This window comes from Microtus ochrogaster, linkage group LG4 (assembly GCF_000317375.1).
Source record: "Microtus ochrogaster isolate Prairie Vole_2 linkage group LG4, MicOch1.0, whole genome shotgun sequence".
NCBI lineage: Eukaryota > Metazoa > Chordata > Mammalia > Rodentia > Cricetidae > Microtus > Microtus ochrogaster.
In genome coordinates, this window is record NC_022030.1 from 52,579,519 (window position 1) to 52,604,604 (window position 25,086).

Consider the following 25,086-nt stretch of genomic DNA (forward strand, 5'->3'; position numbering starts at 1 on the left):
GGAACACTGTATACATAATGTGCAGGCAAACATGCAGATGGAACACTGTATACATAATGTGCAGGCAAACTGCAGATGGAACACTATATATAATATGCAGGCAAACATGCAGATGGAACACTAAATACATAATATGCAGGCAAACATGCAGATAGAACACTAAATACATAATGTGCAGACAAACATGCAGATGGGACACTGTATACATAATGTGCAGGCAAACATGCAGATGGAACACAATAAATAAATAAATCTTTGGGGAAAAAAAAAGTAATACAATTTGCCAGTCCCTAGGTATACACATTTAAATAGTTGATAATTTAGTAAATTCTTTTCTAAAATATTTTTGTTTTCTTTTTGTTTTGTTTTGGTTGGTTTTGAGACAGGTCTTGCTATGTGACCCTGACTGTTTTCAAACTCACATCTTGCTTCCACCCCCTGAATGGTAGGATTATAGTGGTGAGCCAACATACCCACCATATATCAATACATTGCGTATGTTACTATATTGTTTGTGTATGTTTATTATACCTATAATGTGGACTTCACTAGGCCATTTTCTTCCTGCTTTTCTTTCCCTCCTTTCTTCTTTATTCTTCTTGAAATAAGTGCACTGCCTAGGTTGGAATTTGCTGTGTAGACTAGACTGACCTCAAATCTGACTGCCTTTGCCTCCTGTGTGCTGGTATTAAAGGCCATTGTGCCATTTCATACATGAGTGCAATGCGTTTTCGTATCACTACTGCTTTTCCCTGTCTCACTGCTGCAGATCTCCCCATCGAGTCCCTCTTGCATTTCCATGTCTTCGTTTTACTTATTTTTGCTTTACTGGTTAATAGTCCTATCAGGAGTATATCAGGGTTTTTATTTCCCTATATTAGCTGTGGGTTTTTCAAGATGCTTTGTTTTTTGTGGTCTTCTTGGCATTTTTGTGGGTCATTTAGATTGTGCTAAAATTCTTTAGGAGATAGATTTGCAGCATGAGTTACGGTTTTGTGGGCGCCAATGTTGAAAACATCGATGGATAGGCTGGACTTAGAAATGAAGGTGATTTACTTCCTTTTCCAAGGCTGGCTAACTGTTAATCTGTAGCTCGAGCACAGTATCAGCCCTTGATTATTCTAGAAGCTTTTTTACTCTCCACATTCACAGTCTTTCTAACAGCACCTTTACTTTGGCTTCTGGGTGCACATGAGAGTAAGGAAGACTCTTTCCCTGGATGATACGTTACCAGAAGTCACCTCTAATCATTGGTGTAAACAGGATATATACTACTCGGGAGCCTATGCCAAAGCCTGGAAAATATATGTAAGTCACATACTAGGGTCATCATTTACCATTCCCCTTTCTTTTCCTTTAAAAAAAAATCATTTGTTGTAGCTTTTGAGTTCACAGAACTACATCTAGCCACCTCCTTCGGGTGGTTTAGATCTGTTCTCTGCAGACAGTACTTTGAAGTCTGTGAAATACACGGATAATTTAGGCTGACATACTTGGCAGGCCCATTGAAAAAGCAGATTGTTTGATGGCATGACACAAGAGGTCTATTAACTGAGTTATAAAGAACTGTGGCATTTCCAACAAACCCTAGCTTTGGCATGAAGTCTAAATAGTTCTTATTTTGTGGCATGCAGTCTGAACTTCCTGTGATGTAATATGGTCTCTCTGTGTAGCAGGAAAGAAGATGGGAATTTTAGCATACCTAGCCATTTTTCCGTAGGCGATGATGGCAACGGAGGGTATGGACTACCTTGAGAAATTATAAAGGGACAAATGTAAAGGGGTGGTACCTTTGGGGGATGTGAGAAACAATCAGTGGCAGGGTAGTTAATAATGAGGTTAATACATAGTCCTAAAAGTCAGTGGCTTTTCTTAGGCTTATTGCAAAATTAAACCTAGAAGTTAGTTTATTATTTTCCATCTATGTTGTAAACATCCTGAAACCTTTTTTAAATGTTGGAAATATTCTCAAACTTTTTTAAATGAAATAAGCTTTAATTTGAATTTTTATCTTTTTGGAGACAAGATCTCATGATGTTTAGGATAGCCTCAAACTCATTGTGTACCCAAGGATGACTTTGAACTTCTGATGCATGTGCCACCATGCCTTGTTTGTGCAGTGCTAGGTAAGCACTCCATCAACTGAGCCACATCCCAGCTCTTTTTTTTTTAATTGTAATTTTTTTTTTTTTTTTGCTACAATCTCTCAAGCACTGAATTTTCCTTTAAAAAAAGTCTGGTTTTGGTCTAGATATTTGACTGTTATTAGAAAGGCTCATTTTAAATAATTTGGAAATTAGGAAAAAGTAGTCCAAGGCAAAGGTTCCCAAAATCAAGCGGCTTCTCGTTTGCATTGGTAAGCTCTCTGGATGGTGGCCTTACTGTTGGCTTGTGCTCACAGTGAATGTGGAACTACAAAGTAGTTTCAAAACGTGCCTGTGTGTTAAAGTGGAAGCATGTGACACCAACAAATGGGTACCACATGGCAGGAATACCCAGAAGCAAGTCAGTAGTATGAAAGGGTAATTTAGTTCTATTTCATTTAATTTTTCCCCTGCAGGAGGAGAGAGACAGAGAATGTGTGTGTGTGTTCATGTTCCTGCAGCAGAATTAGGCCTCTTAGTTCAGTTTATGTATGCTGCTGGGTCACTCGGCACGTATGCCTGCCTGTCTGCCTGCCTTTAATATTGATCCTTCTCCTCGCACCTTTGATTATAGAGTTTAGATAGCAGAGTTCTTTGTCCTTGAAGATGAAAACAACAACGAGGGTGGCAATATGACAGTCACGTCACCTCAGCTGTCCCTCATGTTGCTTTTGAATGTGGCCCACTCTGTGCTCCTGGCCTGGTGTGGTAGTTGCTTCCATGTGCTTCCTTCTTTTTCCAGACTTCAGTTGTGTATTCAGAAATAAATGTTGAGTTTGTGTGAGCCCTGCAGTGGCTCTGACCTCCACTGTCTAAGGAAGGCTAGAGCACCTTCAGCGTAGCATGCACAGAGAATGTTAAATGGTGAGGTGAGAACAGTTCTTTCTCTGTGTCTGTTTAGTCAGTTTACTCAGAATATAATCTCCATAAATTTACATACTGTTGATGGACACAAATTCCAGATTTAAAATAATAATTTATTTCAGTGACTTAAATGAAATTCTTAAGAATCACAAAGACTTTGGGGAAGTAAAACATCTGTTCATTGTACCAAAAATGTTTCAAGAATGCATGTCTTTGACTATACATACTCAAGCAACTGTATGTGGCCACATATGCATTTACTCTTAAAGTTTTCCCTTCTAAATCCTTTATGGCACACTGTAGGGCAGTGGAGAGAGTGTGGGCTTTAGTCCTGAGCAGGTCCTGGTCTGTAACTTCATAGCTGTGGAATTGATAATGATTAGCTCTCGCTAGTTAGCTTGACTTCGGGCAACTTTACTTAATTGTCTTGAGGTTTGGCTTCCCCATCTGTTCCACAGCAGTAGTAATCCTCTGTGCGGTGTCTTGAGCTAAATAGTAGCACCGAGGGTTGGCTGATAGGCACTCCGTACCTGGGAGATTACTAGTGCTCTGAATGTCTGGCTATCTGAAGAGAAAAGGCTGTTTGTGCCAGCTGTGCTAGTAGCTCTGACCTATGGAAAAACCATGGAAGAGCTTCTGCTCAGTTCATGTGAAGAGGAAGCCGCGTGTTGTTTTCATGTTATTTCTAAAGATAGGTATTATCTTCTTTTCTCCTAATTTAAAAAGCAAAGTGAAGCCAAATGTGTTGAGAATTTGTATCAGAGATGTGTGGCTCTAGGGTCTGTAGGGGTCGTGGTATATACCTGTTATGTGCCAGTTTTAAAGTTGAATGATGTTGTTGACTTTAAATCTTCCTTTTTGTGTCCTTTTTAAATAACCACCCAGAAATCCCAAACAGCATCACCCTGAAAATCCCCCGTTTTTTTTTTTTTTCCATTTTAGTCACATTTACCCCACATCTTACTCCATACAACTATTGTCTAGTCTCAGTTGCTTAAAGTATGCTTTTTCCACAATGGCACAAGAGGATCGTGCATCCTGTTGCCTTTTGTGGCTGACTTCTTTCATTCAGTACAGTGCCTCTGAGAGCGATCCACCAGTTACGACCACTGAGAGTTGCTGAGGTTTCATCAATGGGTAGTGTCTATACACTTCTTCATTATCCAGTTCATTGGGGTCATTGTGGGTCATGATTCTTAGTTTGTTTGATCTTTATAGAAGGTCATGTATATTAATCATGGAAAGATTTTGAAGTAGAAGTAGAAAAAAATTATCCCTTTCAAATATAACCTGTAGATCTGTTTCTTTTGAGTCTTTTTTCCCTAATTCTTGGAGGTTTCTGATTATGGCTATATAAACAAATATATAAACAAAGCTTTGACTCTCTGGCAGTGGTGTCGCACACCTTTAATCCCAGCACTTGGGAGGCAGAAGCAGGCAGATCTCTGTGAATTTGAGGCCAGCCTGGTCTATACAAGCTAGTTCCAAAGGACAGGCTCCAAAGCTACAGAGAAACCCTGTCTCGAAAAAAACCAAAAAAAAAAAAAAAAAAAATTATTGTGGTTGTTTTAAAACACAGATCCAAGCTACCTCTTAGTGAGCTTTGAAGTGCAGCACAGCAGTGCTGCGGTTGTTGGTGGAAGAGCACCGGAACTTCTCATACTGCAAGGCTGCAGCCCTGAGACCAGCTCTGGAAGGCTCCCTCCCACTCTGTTTCAGTGTGAACTCCTGGGAGTGTTCTTGCCTTGCACACATGGTCCTGTTTTCACGTATCACTAGACCCAAAACCTTTAGAACCTCATATTTAGGGATCATGTAGGTTAGTCTTGCTGTGCCTGTTTGTCTTGGCATAATGTCTTCAGTGTTGATTCATAACAGGGGTGGCAATATGACAGTCACGTCACCTCAGCTGTCTCTCATGTTGCTTTTGAATGTGGCCCACTCTGTGCTCCTGGCGTGGTGTGGTAGTTGCTTCCATGTGCTTCCCTCTTTTTCCAGACTTCAGTTGTGTATTCAGAAAGTAAATGTTGAGTTTGTGTGAGCCCTGCAGTGGCTCTGACCTCTGACTGTCTAAGAAAAACTTAGCACCTTCAGCGTAGCATGCACAGAGAAGTGTTAAATGGTGAGAACAGTTCTTTATCCTATTTCCCTTGGCAAAATGTCTTCAGTGTTGATTCTGTTGATTCATATTGCTATAGCTTCATATCTTCTGTTTTACTTCTTCCATTTAAAAATAAGATTTATTTTATGTGTATGAGTGTTTTACTTGTATGTTTGTCTGTGCACCACATGCATGCCTGATGCCTTGGAGTTCAGAAGATGGGGATTGGCTTCTCAGGAACTGAAGTTATGGATATGTGGGTGCTAGGAACCAAACCTCAGGCCTCTGTAAGAGTCATAAGTGTTCTTAACCACTGAGTCTTCTGTCCAGCCTCTCAGTCCATGTTTTAATTGTGAAGGTTTGTGTGTGTGTGTGTGTGTGTGTGTGTGTGTGTGTGTGTGTGTGTGTGTGTGTGTACAGTTTTTAAAAGATTATAACAGTACTGTGACTCCAGCCTAACTAAGGTAGCTGCTGGGACTTTCAGCATTTGGTGTGGTGTATCTGTTGCAGGACACCCTGTACTGGGACAGCCTCACTCTGACTTTGCTGATAGCTATTGTCTTGCTTGGCTTCGAAATTTTCCAACATATGCGTGTTCGTTTAACAGTGTAATTTAATTTGGTTTCCTTTTTAACTTATTGGCCACTTTAAAAAAAAAAAAGGATCTAGGGGTGTAACAGTTCAGTCTCCAGCACATTGTCCCCAGGTTTTGGTCTGTCTTATTAGTGTGTTTCTTGTCCATTAAGATAAGCTTTCACAGAAGGCTTTCTCACAGCCGCCAAAGTACTCTGAGAAGTGACTATACTTACTTCATCCCTGTCTATGTCTCTGATTCTCCATTGGAAATAATAAAGTGTCTCTGCGAGAGCCCTTTTGGTATTAGTATGATTATTTGGGTGGTATCATGAATAAAGAATATGAGTCACTAACTGGTAGAATGTTTACAGCAAGTTTTTTAAGCGGGTTCTATAGTGAAGCCTTAGGACCTGGGGCAAACACTGAGAGCTAGTAACTCCCCACCCCCACTAAGTAAACACCTTTAAGAATTTGGTGGCTGAAAAGTTAGATCTGACCATGAATTTCCGAGGCTGAGCGTTTCTCTTCACGTCAGATAATCTGTTATTTCTTTTTGTTAGCTTTGTCTAACTTAGGTTGGGATAAGCCAGTTTCTTATATATGGTTACTGTGACCTGATGATCATGCTTTTTTGCTCTTTTAGATGTAGGTGCAAAAAACTACAGGCATCTCTGTGCTGTTTATTACAACAAGAACCCTGGGTTTGAGATCATCCACGGGCTGCTGGACAGAATTATGCAGCTGCTCGATGTGCCTCCCAGTGAGAAGGGGGGCTACATGATCAAAGCATCAGCAGGTAAGATTCCAGAGTTGGGGAAACGTGATGAAAGGCCACATCCTGTTTTTGATAAAGTCTTGTTTGTTTCACCTTGCTTTTGATTTAGAGCGTGGGCACTGAAGAGGGGAGAGCTTTATTCCAATTAATTGTTAGCGTGTGCTAGAAAATACTCTTCCCTTCCTCCAGCACCTCACGGTGTTGTTTTTTAGAACTGTTAGGAGCTTTAGTTTTGCTTCTATGATAGCTGAGCTGTGGTAACCCCATAGCACAATTGTGCCGCCAGCTCTGGTGAGCTGGGAAGCCCGGGCTGCAGGTTTAGATGTACTTGAGAGCTGCATGTCTGAAGCTTTGAGGCAAGGCGGAAAGAAAGCTATTATGAATATTCACTCATTAATCAAGGTGTTGGTGGGATCCACTACCCAAAAGCCCAGACCAGTCTCTGGCTTTAGTTCAGGCCAACTAAATGCTATGTGTGCCCCTAGCATGCTGGTTTTTCTTTGTCTGAGGCAGTCTGAAGCTTTTTGTTATCCTGTAGCTTGAATCTAAGTTTATTTTCTTTGACAAGAGAACTAGAAACAATTGAAGCAAAAATATTTTCTCACTCATTCCTGCTGTTTTACCATGTTGTTTTTTATGTCTGCATTTGACATCCTAAATTTCCACCAGAACTTCCATTTTTAAAGTGTTATTTAGCAGTTATTTATAGTGAGATTTGGTAAGTATTTTTTGGGTCTTGCTTATATTTATTCTTCTTAATCCTCAGCTTTTTTTATTGTGGCTTATTTTTATTTTGAACCATTTCATTTTTCAAAAATAGCTCTGAAATATATAGCTATGTTGGGTTATTTGTTGAAATAAATTGAGATGTTTAATAGAAGGCATTAGGCATTTTCATGCATTTCTCATCAGAGATGATCCAGTGAAGGTGTGTTATGATAACATAATGGAGTTATTAGAGTCCAGAGCTAGGACTGGGTCTCAGCGTCCATCCAGTATAACATCTGGGCTTTACAAGTGAAGGGATTAAAGGGAAGCGAGTTGTGTGGTTTGGTCCTGTTTCCATGTCAGACCCAGGCCTCTCTACCAGTTGCTTCCAGGGTTCGTTGTACATGTTCAGTCAGCAGTTTACCGTTCGGAAATCTCCAAGATTAAAACATCAGTGAGCATGTGGGAAGTGATGGGGCCTTTGAAAGAGTAGGTGGAGCCAGGGTCTGCCAAGGTGAGTACTGTGGGGTGTGTGGAGGAGAGTGTCATTTGTGACTGCAGCTGTGGAAGGAGCTCCGCATGCTGGCAAGAGGCAGAGCATTGAAGCAGCTGCTTCCTTTGAAGCAGGTGAGTGAAAATAGGTCCTTACTTCAGTGAGCTTATCAGGAGGCGGCGGGCAGTGGTGAATAAATGGTGGGACGCATCGCAGGGTACGGAAGAGCAGTGAGACAAGTGTTCTGTCGTGGCTTGGAGGACTGATGTGCGAGTCCACCTGAACACGAAAACAACAGCTTCCAGTGTTTGGAGATTTCATAGCCTGTGCCACTGAGACACAGCCAGTAGGTGTTGATCTTAAAAATTAAATTTTTGTAATTTCAAACTTACGTAATTTGAATTCTGTGGGTACTAAAGTTCAAGCAATAGAGAACTTTAGCATCTAACTTCTCTAATAGCAAATAATCTGCTATTTTGACCCAGAATTGTTTTTAAGTTTCAAAATGTATCTATAGATATAGCACCTCCCCCTCTTCATTTTTTTGTGACAGTCTCATGTAACTCCGAGCTTACTATGTAGCCCAGTCTGGCTTGAATTTACTGTTTCTGCCTCCTATTGAGTTGGGATTAAAGGTGTATGCTGTCACATCCACCAAGAGATTTTAGCTTTCTTAATTACTTTTGGATCTTTATTTGCCTTTTGGTTAAGGTAAACTGTTACTTTTTCTTCTTTTTCTTCTTTTCAGTGCTAGACATTACAGCCAGGACCTGGGATAGTGTAGTAAGCAAACCCTGCCACTGAGCTGCATCCCCAGCCCTTGGTGTTTTGATGCAGGCTCTGCCTGCCTAGCCTAAACTTGCTTCCATTTTCAGTTCTTTCTCCTTTGCCTTCTGAGTGCAGAGATGATTGGCAGGAGCAACCACACCTAACTTACTTTGGTTTTTGTTGTTTGTTTGTTTGTTTGTTTTGTATGAGCATTTAAGGCTCAGATTTAATTTTCTTTTTGAATCTACATTTGGCTCTCAAATGCCAGTGTTTTAAACTTTTATGACTTTGAAAAGCTTTGATAGAATTTCTACACATGGGCAGCCTGGATCAGTATTTTCTAATATGTTTAACTGCTTTCCTTGCAAAGAGTAGGGAGATTACTTTGTTTCCCGTCACTGTCAGTGGCCATATCCAGCTCCCTGGACCCTGGGGCATGTGCCTAGTTCCTGGGTGCTCTTTTCTTAGGATGCATTTTGTAAGAGCCATCAAGCCAAGGACAATTAGTGTCATTATAAATAACAGTTCTTTGTTTTTCATAGGAATTTCTTAATCTGTTTTGATTATCTAATGACAAATACAATTATCCTTTTTTTTTTATGGCCAGATAAATCAAGGTCTAAATAAATGACTGGTCAAACTAAGTCCGCAGAAAGCCAGGATTTGTTCTCTCTGTGATATGTATGCACATACCACAACTAAGGAACAAAAACTGTTTTCCAGACTCCTGAATCAGACTGAGGGCATGGGATTTAGTTGTTGGAGTGTTTTAGCTATATCTTTTCTGTTATTTCACATCTACACACACACACATACACACACGTTAGGAATAAAAGTGTATGTTGGGAAAAGATCTTCAGAAGAGGACCAGTGCAGCCAGAATAAAAACTACTGTTTCATGCCATTTTTGATTGTTGAGCTTCTATTACTCCAGCATATGGTTTACTTTTTAATAATTAAAGCTCCCTGGTGGCTTTGCAGTTATAATTTAGCTTGGTCTGTTTAGCAGAGTTTCTTGGTCATGTCAGTTGGGATTTATCTCTTTCTGTCTCTTACTGTGTGTAACTAAGCTTCCTCTGTTCAGCCTTTCTGGGAGGCTAAGTAGAGTGGAGCTTAATCTTCCTCTAAGAAGCTTGGCCCTGCCCATAGTGAGAGAAGTCTGGAAGTTCATCTGGCTGAGCAGCACACCGATCCTGAGGAAGGTTGCTGACATTAGGTCATAACTGTGCTGATCTCTGCAGCTTGGCCATCCACAGCAGCACTCAGAAGCTGTGACTGCAGCCAGAGGGAAAAACCATGGTTGCTAATCATACATATTTCTCGTTTTCTAAGCACCTTTGCAATTTAAGACCTAAAGTGATGTAGATTGTCAAGTTGATGATAGAATGGGGTCAAGTTGAGTGAAAAGAAAAAAAGGGAACCTTTAACTTGTTAGCAGACTGCAGAGCATTTTAAGGGTTTCAAAAGTTCAGCAGAGTGTTTTAGTGGCATTTGATCAGACCATTATAGGAAATACATGTTTTTAGTGTTTTCAGCTTTCCCTTCGTCTCTGTGGTTTGTTGCAAACTAAATTATGTATGTTAAGATGCACTTAGCCTTTAAAAAAAAAACCGCATCTGGGCAAGGAAAATTCTCAACATTTTTGTGTTTAGAACAGTAATGTGGTTGCTGGGCAAATCAGTGGCAAAAATAATTTCTTGTAGAATGTGGTGGGCTTTGTGACTGGCCTGTTTACTCAAGCATGTGATTTTTCCTCCTTAGCTTGTTACCTAGTTCTGTTTTGATTTTTCCCCCCCCAATTCTGCAGAAAGTTCAGTTTAAGTTGAGGCAAGGTTCTGGATGAACAGACAGGTTTTCAGAGCTTTAGTTTTGACAGTCTTAAGTTTTTGTGCTGCTCAGAATTCATTTTAGGAAATGAAAAATGACCTTGTCATGCCCACATTTAGCCCAGCACCATCTGTACTCACCCTGGTTATTAGGTGCCTTCTGTTACAGTAACACCTAGTGGTCATTGGCTTGACCTGAGGTCGTGACCTCATTCACCTTTTAGGACACCTATGAAAGATCTCAGATGCTAAAATATATGGCTGAAATTGTTCCTCTTAGTGTAATATGAGCTTGGTAATTCATTGGGGAAGTATCTGTTGCGAACAGCTTGTTGCAATAAAGGTGTTCAGTCCTGGAGTTATACTATATAATATGGGGGTTCTAAAGAGCAGTACCATCAGCAAAGACTATTTCTGCTAAGGCATGGGCTTTGGTAATAGTTTGTAAGCTTGGGACCTTACCCGATTGAGGCTGCCTGCACTGCCCTTTTGCTCTGAAGGTGAAAGACTGGGAACAGCAGACAACAGGGCTGCCCGGCTGCCCAGAAGCCCTAGCACCTCCCTGTCTTACTATTGAATGAATGTTCATTGTTCCTGCCTCATTTCCGTACATGAGGTAAAGGTCTCCCCACTCAGGGACACTTTCTTTACTTTCTTTCTATGTGTTTTTGTTCTGCAAATTGTAATAATCACAAATCCCACACTAAATGGTTTAGTTCAGTGTTCTGATACAGTTGTAACACAGTATGGCGATCTTTGTGCTATCATTATTACTATCTCTCCTAAAGATCTGTTTTAGACAGTCTCCTTTTTTCAAATTCAGAACTGTTTATTTACCCTCTGCTTAGGCCGGCTCCTGTGTATGACACAGAGATCCATAGCACATAGCTCTTCCGTTAACAAAGAGGTTCCTCTCAGGTTTTTGTCTGAAACGCTCTTCCTGGAGATGCTAAAAGCCTTCCTGCAGCAGGCCCAGACTCTCAGGAGGAAGCCGGTTCAGTGGCTGTACTTAATGAAGAGAGAACTGGTCTCAGCTCCCCTAAGGGAGAGAGTGCATCCATGGGTCTGATGGATTTTCCTAACTGTCTCCAGACAAAGAAGAGAATTAACATACCCCAGCTTGAGAGAAGAAGTGGTCCTGCCTAGGTCTACCCAGGACTGACTCCCCATCCTCATGGCCGATGGTTCTCTGCTTCAAGAATACCTTCTAGGCTGGACAGTGGTGGTGCACACCTTTAATCCCAGCATTCAGCAGGCAGAGACAAGCGTATCTCTGTGAGTTTGAGGCCAGCCTGGTCTATAGAGTGAGTTCCAGGACAGCCAGGGCTATACAGAAAAACCCTGCCTCAAAAAATTAAAACAAATAAACAAAAAAAAAATCTTCTAGTCTCTCCAGTTACTAGCCAGACATTTTTTCTTAATTGATCTTTGATTAAATTTTAATACTGTAGATGTACTATGTATCGCTTATGTGCTATATGTATAACTGTGTATATAAAATCTATAAAACAATAATTTTATGTATGTGGTATCACTGTGATCAGATCTAGAGTCTGTTACATGATAAGCAAGCACTCTATAAAATTACTTTTATTTGTTTAGTGAAGAGTTAACACTGACTAAACAAATATAAACTTTTAAAATTGTATCCTTGTAACATTTTCATATATGAATAATACACAAAGTACTTTGAGCCTATCTTTTTTGAAAGCTGATTCGGTGGATGATAAACCATACAGCATTTGTCTTGCCGAGTTTTGCTTGTTTCATTTAAAATGAAGTTTAGTCCATTTTCTGGTGAATTCCATTCTTCTCTGGGAGATGATATTTTACCACCAAGTTAAACTTGTTATTTGGAAGGCAAATTTTAAAATTAGTTTCTTTTAGGTTTCTATCTGCTAGAAAGTTTGGCTTTTGGTTTTGTTCTGTTTAATGTTGCTTGGTTTTGATTTTTGAGACAGGTCTCATAGACTAGGTTGACCTTGAATTTGTTGTGTAGGCTGATGATCTTAAACTATATTTCTTTCTGACTTTTTTGGAAGGTCTGGGGCACACATGCCAGTGTCTGTCATGGAGGTCAGAGGACAGCTTGTAGAAATCAGTGCTTTCCCACCGTGTTTGCCTGGGGACGAAATGTGGGCCGTCAGGCTTGGTGATGAGCTCCTTTACTCACTGCCCAACTCCTCCTGAGTGCCAGGACTACAGGCATGTGTCACCATACCTAGTTTATGGGGTGCTTGTGACTGGACCCAGGTCTCTACATGTTTGGCAATGACTCTTCCAGCTGAGCTATGTCCTCAGACCTCTTTTGAAATTTCTAAATATTATTTACTCATGTAAATAATAGTATATCAGATTACTTATGCCAGTTAGCAATTCATAAAAGTTTTAATGTCTCCATATAATAAGTGAGAAAGTAATTGAACCAGTTGATAGATATTTATAATTTTATGTTTTTAACACTTGACAAAAAAAACCTCAAAACTTTTTAAATTAAGTGATAAAATATGAACTTTTTTTATTTAGGTCTCAAAGCCTAAGCCACACACAAATGGTGTCAGGAAGAAACATAAGCAGCACACACAGGACAGGGCAGTGGCCTTAGACGTGTTTATACTACCTCTCAGTGTGTCTGATTTCTTGTCTTGTTTTCATTGAGACAAAACCTTGCTGTGTAGACCAGACAGTCCTTGAGCTTGTGACCCTTCTCAGCCTCCTGAGAGCTGGGATCACAGGCCTGTGCCACCATAGTCAGTTCAGTGTGGCTTTGACATGGACTAATTTGGGTAGAGTTTTCCCATCATAATCGCATATTGCTGGATTCTGTAACATAGCTACTGCAAATATTTGCTGTGTTCCAAGGTCAGTATTGCTGTGTGAAAATCAAGTGAGAGAGATTCAACATAGAGCCAAATTTTTGTCAAGCTGAGCTTAGCTTCGAAGTGTCCAAACAGTAGGAGACCTGAGGGAACCTGGCTCTCTTATTCTTACCTTACTTGACATCATCACCTTCTTCTCCCAAGTAGGTTTGCACTACACAACACTAGCTGCCTTGCAGGCTTCTGCTCCCTCCGAGTGCCATCTTGTCATTTCTCCCTCATCTGAGACCCTGAGTCATGTCTGCCCAAGCCAGATGGGTGCTTCTGTCTCCCTTGATTCACGGCTGGGAAACAAAGAGGGAAGTCTAGTTATAAATGGAGGGGGAATGGTCATGTTTGGTCAGGGTTTTGTAACGGGGCAGGGATAGGGTGCTCCCAGAACTCTTGTCATAGTGGTTTCATCTCAGACTGGAGTCAGCTATGTGTCCAAGGGTTTTTGACTCATTTTAATTAGAGATCAAATTCAGGTCACAATGTGCATGTTGTGGTTGCTCTCTGCTCCTGAGTACAGCTTTGTTTCTGGGGCATTTTAGTATACAAAGATTATGCAGACGCAGAAAGCACTTGTTCGTTTAGTTTTAAGTTTTTCAAATAGAACACTTAAGTTTGCCTTTTACTTCTGGTACTTGAACCTAGGGCTTCCTGCATGCTAGACAAACACTCTACCCCTAAGCTACATCCCCACCCTAGCATGGATACTTTCAGTTCATATTCAGAACTTGAGAATATTTACATAATATACTTGATTTTACAGTTCTCTTAGTTTACACCAAAACTCTGGGTTCTTAACACATATTCATCAGTTTGCTTATACTCATCTGGCTATGCCATTATAGTTTCAGGATGAAAATTCCAGTATTACTAACGGTCTGACTGTTGACTGATGTTTCTGTCCCACCAGATCCCACAGCCATTAGTCCCAAATAAACACAAAAAGGTCTACATTAATCATAAACTGGTTGGCCCAGTAGCTCAGGCTTCTTATTAATTAATTCTTACATCTTACATTAACCCATTAGTCTTGTCTGTGTTAGCCACATAACTTGGTATTTTTTTGGCAAGGCAGTCACATCTTGTGTCCTCTGCGTCTGGATGACAATTACAGACTGACTCTTTCCTCTTCCCAGAATTTTCGTCGCCCTACCTCTACTTCCTGCTTGGTCACTGACTAATCAGCGTTTATTTAAAATACAAGACCATTGTTCCACAGCAATATGACTGCTGAAAATCGTTTAAAAACTAGTCACTTCTTTTTATCCTTAGGGTATAACTAAGTCAGTACGTGTAGATAGTCAGCTTTCATTTCCGCTTTGACTCAGTTTCTCTCCTGCCTTCTGAGGCTGTGTTGTTGCTGTTGTTTTTTCCTAGGCTTTTGTTCTTTCTTTTGAGATAGGTGTTTCTATATAGCCACAACTGGCCTTGAACCCATGGAATCCCCTTCACCTCCCAGATGCTGGAATTACGGGTGTGCTCCACTGACCTCAGCCTTCATATTTTCATTTATTCTTGTGTGGTTTGCCTTTAGACATAAGTGCACATGTATGTTTATACACCCTCTGCCTTCTCAACTGAGTGGCAGTGCTGTGTGCACTGCTACATCGCTGGCTTCTTGTCCCAGCATCCTACACGGAGGCAGCCTGTGGGCTCCTTTTTCCTTGCTCCTTTACATGGATGGACCTAGAGTAGGACCCGTTCTCTGTTGGCGAACATTGGCTTGTTTCCAGTCAGTACTACACTGTAGCCTTGTGCTCATGCTATCTGATGCTTTGTCTAGAAGTATGGAGTTACTGGAACAAAGGGTATGTTGGTATTTGCACTAAGTATGGCTGGATACCCCTGTTGGACCTTTGATTATTACACTGTAGGTGCAGTGAATGAGACCTTGTTTACACTAAATTGAAGGTCCGTTTGTTTTTTCTGCTGTTTGCAGCCTCATAGATGGGAAATGGATCTCACTGACATTTGACCCAAATCTTCCTTGTAAGAACAAAGGAAGCATATTTTCTCATTTATGTAAGTTTTTAAACATGATACAGTCATTTATTCATTTCTTTCCTTCTGGAATCGGACTTTCTTAGTTGAGAAGTTTCCCACCATCAGCGATCGGAAAGGAATCCCCATGTTCCCTTTGTATCACATTGCAGTCTCCCAGACAGTCGCTCTTTACTCTGAGCACAGGAATGAAGACTGGGCTCCATCTTTTTCAGAGAGAGCTTCATAGGTTATTTGTACTTACTGTTTTGCAGTTGTTACCATGGTTTTTGTTAAATTTTACTAATTAACTTCCCTTATTTACCTTATTGTAAATGCCTTTTGAAATTCATGAAGAGACTGAGAGAACAGTATCTTATGATTGCATTCAATTTGTATATTTAAATGATAAAATAAGTTTCAGAGGTCCTTCATTCAAACTGGATAGGTACAAAAGGAAACAGGATTATACTGAGAGTAGGTAAGAATTAGAATGAAGGCCTGACTCACACCAGGGTAAAGGACATAGAGCCCCAGCATTACACAGGTTGTCAGAGACCTCAAGGCCTATGGTATTCATCTTCTTTCATTAGTATTATTTCAATAAACATGCGAATACACACACACACACACACACACCAGTTGGTATCATGATCCTTTTAATCAGCCAAATCCATAGAACACTTAAAGTTCCTTTCCCAGTATTAAAAATAAATGTATCCATAATTAAAGTGGAATTTGAGCTGAGCCCTTATTTTTCAAAGTATATATTTAATCTGTGACTTTCAGATTTCCCATGTGTACTATGTAGTCGTATAAGATTCAGAGAGATTATGAAATAGTGTTTATGCTATAGCCAAGGAGGGCTAAATGCTGAGCCGCTGCCCTCTGTTTCACAAATGCAGTGTGCATCCAGGTGGCAGATCGCGTGCAGGTCCCCAGTGCTTACACGGGAGCTGGAGTGAATGTTAGCATCCACCATCTCTTTTCAGAGCACTTTGCCAACAGACCAATTCCTCATCCAAGGGATTTGTTGAGAGCAAGACATTTGAACCACCTCCCTTCTCTTCTGAGGGTCCTGCCATGTCCCCTCAGCAGAACCACCTCCCTTCTCTTCTGAGGGTCCTGCCATGTCCCCTCAGCAGAACCACCTCCCTTCTCTTCTGAGGGTTCTGCCATGTCCCCTCAGCAGAGCGAAGTCATCCCACTCTTGGCAGCATTGCTCTGTTTTGCTTCCTCCTTACTCAGTGTGAACCCGAAGGAATTATTTTAGTAATCTCACTACAAGCTAGTAGCTTATCTGGTAGAGTTTATTTAGGAAACTGGAAAGTTTTAAAGATCGCTTTTCACCTTTTTTAGAGGACACTGAGACAGGATCTTGTATAGCCCAGACTGGCCTCAGACTCCTTAGTAGCTGAGGCTGGCCTTAAAACTTCTGATCCTCCCACTTCTACTTTCAGAATTTATGTATATATATTCTATAAGTTATATTTAATAAGCTATATTCTAGAAGCCTTTATAGCTACTTTTACTTTTACTCTGAGTTTTAAAATTGTGTTAATTCATGATCTGCCTTGTTTAAAAATGAGAACTATATATTTTTCTGTGAATTTGGGGCAGTGGTTTATTTTTGTTTTGATTTTTCTTGTATACTACAATTGTTGGGAAACTAAAGAAGGAGGACTAAGTGACACATCTTTAGAACCCATTTTCAATAGTAACTGACAGCTTTAATATGGACTGCTTAAAGAGTTATTTGGCCAACTGATATGTAAACATAAAGGAAGGAACATGACGAAATGTCTTTAAATGTGTAACTATAAATAAAATTGGAAAAGTAGATTCCAGTATGATATGGATACTAACTATAATGATGATAATACTTTGCTTGGGCCAGTGGGTAAAGCCTACAGTCTGAGTTCAACCCTTAGGAACCACTTGGTGGAAGGAGAGAACCCTCTCCTGTAAGTTGTTTTCTAACTCGCGTTGTGACACATGTACACACACACTCTCCGAAAACAGTATAATCCACTGTTAGTCTTAGGATGCATGGCCCCCAGCTGTGCCATAGTAAAACAACACTGGATGTTGCCATGGATTTTCATTTTTACCATGGAGTTAGGCACTTTTTAAAAAAGATTTGTTTATTATATATACAGTGTTTTGCCTGCATATATGCCCGCATGCCAGAAGGCGGCACCAGGTCTCATTACAGATGGTTGCGAGCCACCATGTGGTTGCTGGGAATTGAACTCAGGACCTCTGAAAGAGCAGCCTTAACCTCTGAGCCATCTCTCCAGTCTAGGTGCTTTTAACTTATTTACTTTTAGGTAGGTCTTCGCTGTTGTAGCCCAGGATGGACTTAAACTCACACTCCTCCTGCCTTAGTCTTTCAAGTAGCTGGGACTATAATGAGGGTTGCTGTTGAATTCAGAGGATTTTATTAGTTTCTTTTTTGTAAAATGAGAACAAGTGTGTGTCCTGTTTCCACCATAGTTTTATTAGGAAAAGAAGATGCAGGAACGAGTGAGCATATCAGGGATGGGCAGATTACTCCTCAGAGTGAACTTAGAGATTTTATGTCTGCTGCCAGAAAAAAAATCAGCCCTGTGTAAGAAGGCTTCTGACCAGGATTTAGGACCTGGATTCCAGTCTTGAATCTAAGGTTTACCTGCTGCAGGATTCTGTTCTCCCATGTGAGCTGTAGGACAGACAGGGCCATCTGCAAGGCCTTGTCCAGTTCTCAGATCTGTGATTGAGTTCAGAAGTAGCCTCTGCTGTGGGCTCTGGTGCAGCTGCCCCTTTTTACCTGCTGTTAATTGGGGTATTTACTCATCTGCTCAGATAGTTTAAGCCTTGATTTAAGAATCTAGACTGCATCTTGTTAAAGATTCTTTGTTTTGTGGGTTCTTTAAAAATGCAGTTCTGGGGCAGGACAGCTGGCTTGGCGGTTAAGGCACATGCTGCTCTTCTAGAGGACCTGGGTTCGTTTCCTAGCATCCACAAAGGCGGCTCAGAATCCTCCATAACTCGTCTGACCTGAGGCACGAATGTGGTGTCCCTACATAGGAGGTAAAACACTCATTTACAAATTTAAATATGGTTTTTGTTTTTGGTTTTTCGAGACAGGGTTTCTCTGTAGCTTTGGAGCCTGTCCTGGAACTAGCTCTTGTAGACCAGGCTGGCCTTGAACTCACAGAGATCTGCCTGCATCTGCCTCTGCCTTCCAAGTGCTGGGATTAAAGGCGAGCACCGCCACCACCACCTGGCTTTAAGTATTTTTTTAATGTAATTTTATTTCCCCAAATGGGTTGTATTCTGTGGTTGTAATGCTGCTAGTGTTCTGTTTTATTAATAGCATCACGGAGTATACCTGGCTATGTACTAAGGGTAGAGGTGACACACTGTCTGTCTGCTCTGTTCCGTCTTTAAGCTGTATTTATTTATTGTAAACGAGGGGAAGTTTGCAAACATGAGGTGGTGGGCAGTTTGGCCAGAAGCTCAGAAGCAACCTGCTGCGGCCACATGTGCATGGCCTCTTCACCTCTGGCTTGCTCCCTAGCCTGTATTATTGCTTGCCTTGGGCAAGGCTCCTAATCTCCTAGTGCTTCTCTTCTTCCCATCTGTAGCGTATAGCCTGCAGAGGGTTTGGCCAGATCCCCACTCTGAGACATCTCACTCTGGGGGGAGGGGGTGTTGGGAGGAGCTGAGCAGAAAGGAGGATACAGCTCCCTTTCCCCTCTGCTCATTAAATTAACTCTTAGGAAGTGACAGCCATGGAAGCAAAGACTGGATTTGGTGTTATAATTTGAAATATGTCCTTGTAAGATGATTTTAGTGAATGAAAGGGGGCTAAATTCTTCTGACATTGTCCACTGAGGAGTCCAGACTGGTCTCAGCCTGGCAGCCTGTGTTTCCTGAGGGAAGACATGTGTGAACCACTGTGCCTGTTGAGGACATATCTCAATGAGAAGATGAGGTCATTTGGATTTTGCTGATTTCCTGTAAGAATAAGGTCCCAGGTCCCTGTCCTCATTTGTGGTAGAGTACATGGTGCCAGGTCTTGATCCTGGAACCCTCCCCAAGCCATGAGTTGGAAAGTTCCAATTCTCTCTGGTCCACTGCCTCCCTGTAAGAGTTAATGGTGTCTGCAGGTGTGTTGGGATTAGCACTGTAAAGTTGTGGAAGGGCTTTTCTTTCTTTTGATCTTCAGAAACGGATGAAAGATGGCCATTAAATTCAAAGGATTAGGTCCCCTCTCTTTATAGACTTTAGGTACCACAACTATTCACTTCAAATGCAAGGTGAAGAATTGTATACATCTGGGAGAAAATGGGTGTTTTATATTACCAGTCGGAAATTATTCAGTCTCCCCTTACAAATTAAATGGTCTCTTTGCAGAGGAATTTTCTCCTGAGTGCACTGAGATCAGAAGAAAAAAAATGTGTTTTTGTGTTCATATCTTGGTGGTGATGCTTTGGCTCCTTAAGGTCCTGAAGCCTTTTCTTTTACAAGTTAATGCCTTACTTATGGTGGTGGACTTCTTTCCTCTACTGTCCTGTCCTCAAAAATCTGCTTATTCTAAAACCTGAGAACAATGGCCCCATAGGAATGAAATTGTGTATGTATGCAGGGTATAATTGAGTAGAAATTATATGTTTATTTATTTATCCTTTGAGAAGTGTGTAGGGTTTGGATAGGCACCCATATTACATAATCAGTCATTTTGAACAGACTTACGACTTACTGGTATCTACAGGTACACGCTTTCCATTTCCTCCTTGAGTGTGGGGATATGTGTGGTGAAAGCTGATGATGATGGTTTCCGTTACTAGCAACAACACACTACTTTACCAGCGTTCTCTGCCCCTGCTAATTTTGTTGTTGATGATGTTCTTTTTTTTTACAGTTGGATAATAAAGTACTTAATTACAATCACTTGTGAGTTTGAATCCCAAAATATGTATTGGCAATATGATAGAAAGGAAGAGTAAAGTTAAACGAGCAGCTGATATTTCAGAGCACGTGAAATAAAGTGTAAAGGAGTGACCTGGTTCTAGGCAGTGGCAGGAGTGTGAGACAAAGGCCTCATGCTTTCTTACACACACACACACACACACACACACACACACACACACACACACACACACTGGTGCTCTCAGATGAAGCGTTTGCTCATTTCACCTAAAGCTTCTACTTCCGATGCTTCATGAAATTAAAGGAACGAGTGAGTGTATGGAAAGCCTCTGCCAACTCTAGGCTATAATATAGCTCTGAAAAGATGGGTGCGAAATGAAACTGTGAAAAGTGTTTGCCAACGGGCAAGAGAAGGCACTCCCAAATGCTTTGATGGTCAGTTAGCCAGAAAACGCGCTAAAGACGGGGTGCTGTGCTAGATTATGGGCCCAGGGATGACCCCAAGGACACAAAGACTTTAATTAAGGGGCTTATTCACACCCCACTAGGTTTGGGAAATTAAGCTCTTCTTTGTGCCTGACTGGTGTTTCTTTTGTCTGGCCTTGCACGTGTGTTACAAGAGAGAGCAACATTTCCCCAAAATGTGTTCTACCTTAGAAGCCGGTATCTGTGCCAGACTTTATGCAAAGCCTTGTTTGTCGTGGCATGGAGTCATGCAAATGTGGGTGGGAGCCAGTGTGCTGGACCTTTCTTTCCACGCTCTCGCACAGTAGGAGAGAGTGAAGGAACTGCAGAGCCTCCTTCACAAGGCAGTGGGCAGTGCACTTTCTGCAGACACAGCATGTTGCCTTGTCTCCAGAAATACGTTTTTGACTGTGATTTGATAAAGGCGTCTTTGGCTACAATCCAGGTCTGACTTTCTGAAAGCCTTTGCTGTGGCCTTCAGATGTGATGTCGTGTGTTTTCAGACAGACTTTATGATGCATTAGTTGTAGCTGGAGGTTTTGGGTCACATCTGTCCACCTGGGTGCTGAACTGAACCACCTCCTGTGCCAGCAGTGGACATTGTGAGCAACAATTCCTGAAAAGAAACTGTCTGGCCACGAACAAAAACTCTCTCAAGGAGTTTGTGTGTCTGCATAGACTTATGGACCGATTGGAATTTCAGTAGTGTGAAGAGATTGAGATTTTGTAAGTTCAGAGGCTAATTAATTAATTACTTTATATTGGCCTAGCTTAGCCTTCTGGAGCATCCATTCCTGTTCAGCTCTGTATCTGAACTAACAGCTCCTAGAGGCTGTTAACAGAACACCAGCTTCCACCAGTCTAAAAGCTAAGAATACCATCAGATGATATTTTAGGTCTATTGAAAAGCTTCTCCCATCTCGATGTGTATGCACACCCACCAATGCATTTTACGCTGCCTTGATTTGTGGCTGTCTTTATTCTGTAAAACTAGAAACCCATGAAACTACTTCTATGTTAGAACATGGAATTTGGGGTAACCAAAATCTGTGTTCCCAGGCCATAGTCATTCAGAATGCTCCTGAATAAACGATCTCATATTCCCTTTAAGATGAGAGCCATGGTCTTTTCCATAGCAACATCCTCACATCTGGAAGGCCTTGGACCCTTACTGTGGGCTCTGTGCCCTCTGTGTTGTTAATGAGACAGTTATGCCCTTGGAGTTCAGTTTGCTCTTTAAGTTTTTAAAGTACTAAGAATGCTTCTGTTTTTGTCATTGTACTCCACCATCCACCCCTCCAACATTTTTAGTTCACCTGCACCATCAGTCAAGTGGAGGGTTTGTTTCTTAAGGCTCTCCCTACCCCTGATGTCAGAAGGCCCTTTTGCATGCCTTTCAGTTTGCGTATTTGGAGAACAGAACCTCAGCTTGATCTAACTGAACAGGAAACGTGAGACTCATCACCAGAACTGTTAGAAGTGGGAGAATGAAACATGGCACTGCAAGACAAAGTTGCCCCAAGTCCAGTGTGCAGTTTGGTAGAACAGAGCTGATTGCTACAGGGAGCCCACCTGGCCTTGCTACATGTGAGTGATGAGCCTGGTGGCCAGGAGCCTTTGAACAGTGCTTGTGACTTTGGGCTCATGTGAAAGTCTGAACTTTTGACATTTTCATCACTTTTTGTACTCTTACTTTGGAACATGTTACATAGCTTTGAATTTTTTTTTCCTCTGGGAAGAGAAAATGACATTTACTGGTATAAATATTTTTGTTACTGTACACCTAGCTGATTAAGGAGCTAAAGCAAAGTTTGGTCCAAATTTATAGGCGAAGTAAACCTGGCAACTGAAGAAGAATATAACTGAATTTTACTTTAAAAAAATGCTGTATCAAAATGTTATATGAGGTAAAAGTTCTGATTTCTTATCTTAGGCTTTATTTTGCCAACATTGTCAGAACTAGCACATCTGGCTTAGATTCTAAAATAGTTTGGTTTTATGCTTCAGTAAAAATGAATCCAATCAAATTGGAATTGAAAATAGATAAAAGGGAATCTTTGGTCCAGCAAGGCTGTCGGGAAGGTCTTGGGCATTTCCTTTCCTGGTGGCCTTTCCAAACAGGCCAGAATCCTTGTTGGGTAGTACATGTGTGCGCTCACACCCCTGTCTGCAGGAGGGAGGGGTCTGGCACACCCCAGCTCTGGGGCCGCTGAGTGCACTCCACACAAGGTCCTTGACTTGTTATTTGAAAAGACCTTTACATCTCACCTTTAAGACAGCAACCCTTCTTTCCCCTCTTCTCATTTTTCCTGTCTTTAGGGTGTACTTGTCAGTCTCGTTTTTAAAAACCTTTTAGTAATGGATAGTATTGTCTTTTAACTTATATTTTCATTTTGACAGGACGAAAATGTGTCATCTTTATCAGATTTAACCATAATTACTATCCCTCCCAGACTCTCTGTTATCTATCTAGTTTAGTTTCCCAGTTGTTTTATGCCATTATCTTCCTCACCCCTTCCTGGGTGTGGACTCGTGCGCAGAGCCAACTGCAGCACTAAAATGGACAGCTTGCTTCTATTGTGAAGGAGTCTCTGAGCCTGAGGAGCTGTGAAGAAAGAACTGCTCAGCCATGTTGCCTTGAGCTTAAGAATGACAGAAATGTTTTCCTCTTCTTTCTGAGAATAGAACCCAGTATCTCCACACTGATTGGGCAGTCTGTGTAAGTCTGTCTCAATGGTATCAACTCAACAGTAACAGAGTCACTATCCGCCCATCCAACTCTGTTCTTAATTATGCTGACCTTGGAGCTATCAGAGGCGCAGCAGTGTGCTCCCCCATAAATAATGCACTTGCTCTGAGTGGCAGGCTACAGGCTTGTGGCCCAGCTCTGCGGGGTATTTATAGTTCATACCAGTAAACATTTTGTTTGAATCCTTCAGGAGCCTTGGGCCTGATCCCTTTTCAAGTGGGTGTTGAGAGAAATGAATCAGCATTGTTTTTAAACTCCAGCAGAGTCCAGCCTTCCGTGGCTCAGGAGTGGGCCTTGGGCCTGGGTGGTTCCTTTTCAGCTGGTTAAGCCTCAAGAATGGTCACTGGGTGGGAAGCTGAAGCTGAGCTCTGGCAGCAGATGAAGAAAGCTCTCTGGCTGCCTTGAAGTGAAACAGGAATCAGCCAGGACTGGGGTGGGGCTGGCATGGGGTGGGGCTTTACAGACTACTCCCAATATGCTAAGGGGGCTCTTTTCAGACAGGGACACGGGTGGCGTTCTGGCGACGTGTCCTGTAACCACACGTGCAGGTTCGCTGTGGGTTTCCTATGTGATAAGCTGAAGTGTGCCGTGGTAAGGAGTGAATGGAGCTACAGTAGGTTTCTTTTCCAGCAAGTACTGCAGTGAAAAAGCCTGCTTCCCAGCATGCTCCATCCTTGCAGGCTCCGTGTTTTCCTTTCTTCTTTGTGTCCTTTTTGGGACGTAGTTCCCCTAAGACTCTGGTGACACTCCTGCAGTCTCCTCCCAGCTCAGCCCCAGATCAGAAGCATAAGGCTCTCATATTTGTTCCTGATTGTTTTTCTTGCAGGAGTTTCTTGGTGTAACACCGTAAGTGCTTCTTAATACTAGAAAGTGTGAGGATGCACTGCATAGCCAGTGTCTTAAAGAAGAATGGTTATTTTTAAAGGAGGCCCGTAGGCTTTTAGTGTTAAATGGCTATTGACTTTTATCCCCGAGAAGAAATATTGATTTCCTCTCCCTCTCTGTTTCAGGTTCTGCATTCTTCCCTGGGCGGTGTGCTGAAATCTTTGCCCGGGGTCAAAGCATCGGGAAGCTAGGCGTCCTTCATCCTGATGTTATCACCAAATTTGAGCTGACCATGCCCTGTTCCTCTCTAGAAATCAATATTGAGCCCTTTTTGTGACGTTGGTCTTGGCTGTATCGTTCTCTCTCTAAGTGTCCCTTTCCTCCTGTGGTATCCTTCAGCCCCTCTTATGGGGAATATCCATTTGTGCTTTAATGTTTAATAAAGTGAAGTGTGCTGTCTGGCTTTGGGGAGCTGCATTAGGACAGCTTGTGGAACAGCCAGTGTGGATCTGTACGCACTGGTGAGTTCTGGAAGCAGGACTATTGCTTAGACATCAGAGTGTCACTGTTACTTATGACTCCGGTGTAGCAGATTCCATGTTTTCCTTATTAATGAAACAAGTGGTTGATAAGAACACTCATTGTACATGATTAAGCCTTTTCTACTCTTGACATGTATAAGTCAATAAAATCAGTACTTTAAGAAAATCTTTAAGAATCAGTTTTAGTCACACAGTGACAGCCTTCCAAGTCATCTTTTTTTAAAGTTTACTTATGCTTATGTGTGAATATATGTGTATATGATTGTAGTATATATGTAGTCTGTGCCTATCCTAACTAGGGATATTGTTACTGTGTTGAAACATCATGACCAAAAGGAACCTGGGGAGGAAGGAGTTTATTTGGTTTATACTTCCACACCAGAGTTCATTATTGAAGGAAGTCAGGGTAAGAATTTAAACAGGACAGGAACCTGGAGCAGGAGATGATGGGGGAGGGTGTGCTGCTTGCTTGCCCCACGTGCC

At 41.6% G+C, this 25,086-nt stretch overlaps 1 protein-coding gene across 4 annotated transcripts in view; it reads left to right on the plus strand.

Moving 5' to 3' along the window:
- Positions 1–24,764, plus strand: part of Farsb (phenylalanyl-tRNA synthetase subunit beta) — a 67,829-nt gene extending 43,065 nt beyond the window's left edge. For 2 of the 4 annotated variants that reach the window (XM_005361549.2, XM_026786188.1), the window contains exons 16-17: positions 6,329–6,481; positions 24,247–24,764. In XM_005361549.2, coding sequence (XP_005361606.1) covers positions 6,329–6,481; positions 24,247–24,398 — 305 coding nt within the window. In that variant the 3' untranslated portion in view covers positions 24,399–24,764. Of the gene's footprint in view, positions 1–6,328; positions 6,482–12,297; positions 12,494–18,028; positions 18,178–24,246 lie in introns of those variants that run through there. The other 2 variants (XR_003378177.1, XM_026786189.1) reach the window with 2 other exon arrangements.
- Positions 24,765–25,086: the final 322 nt, after the last annotated feature.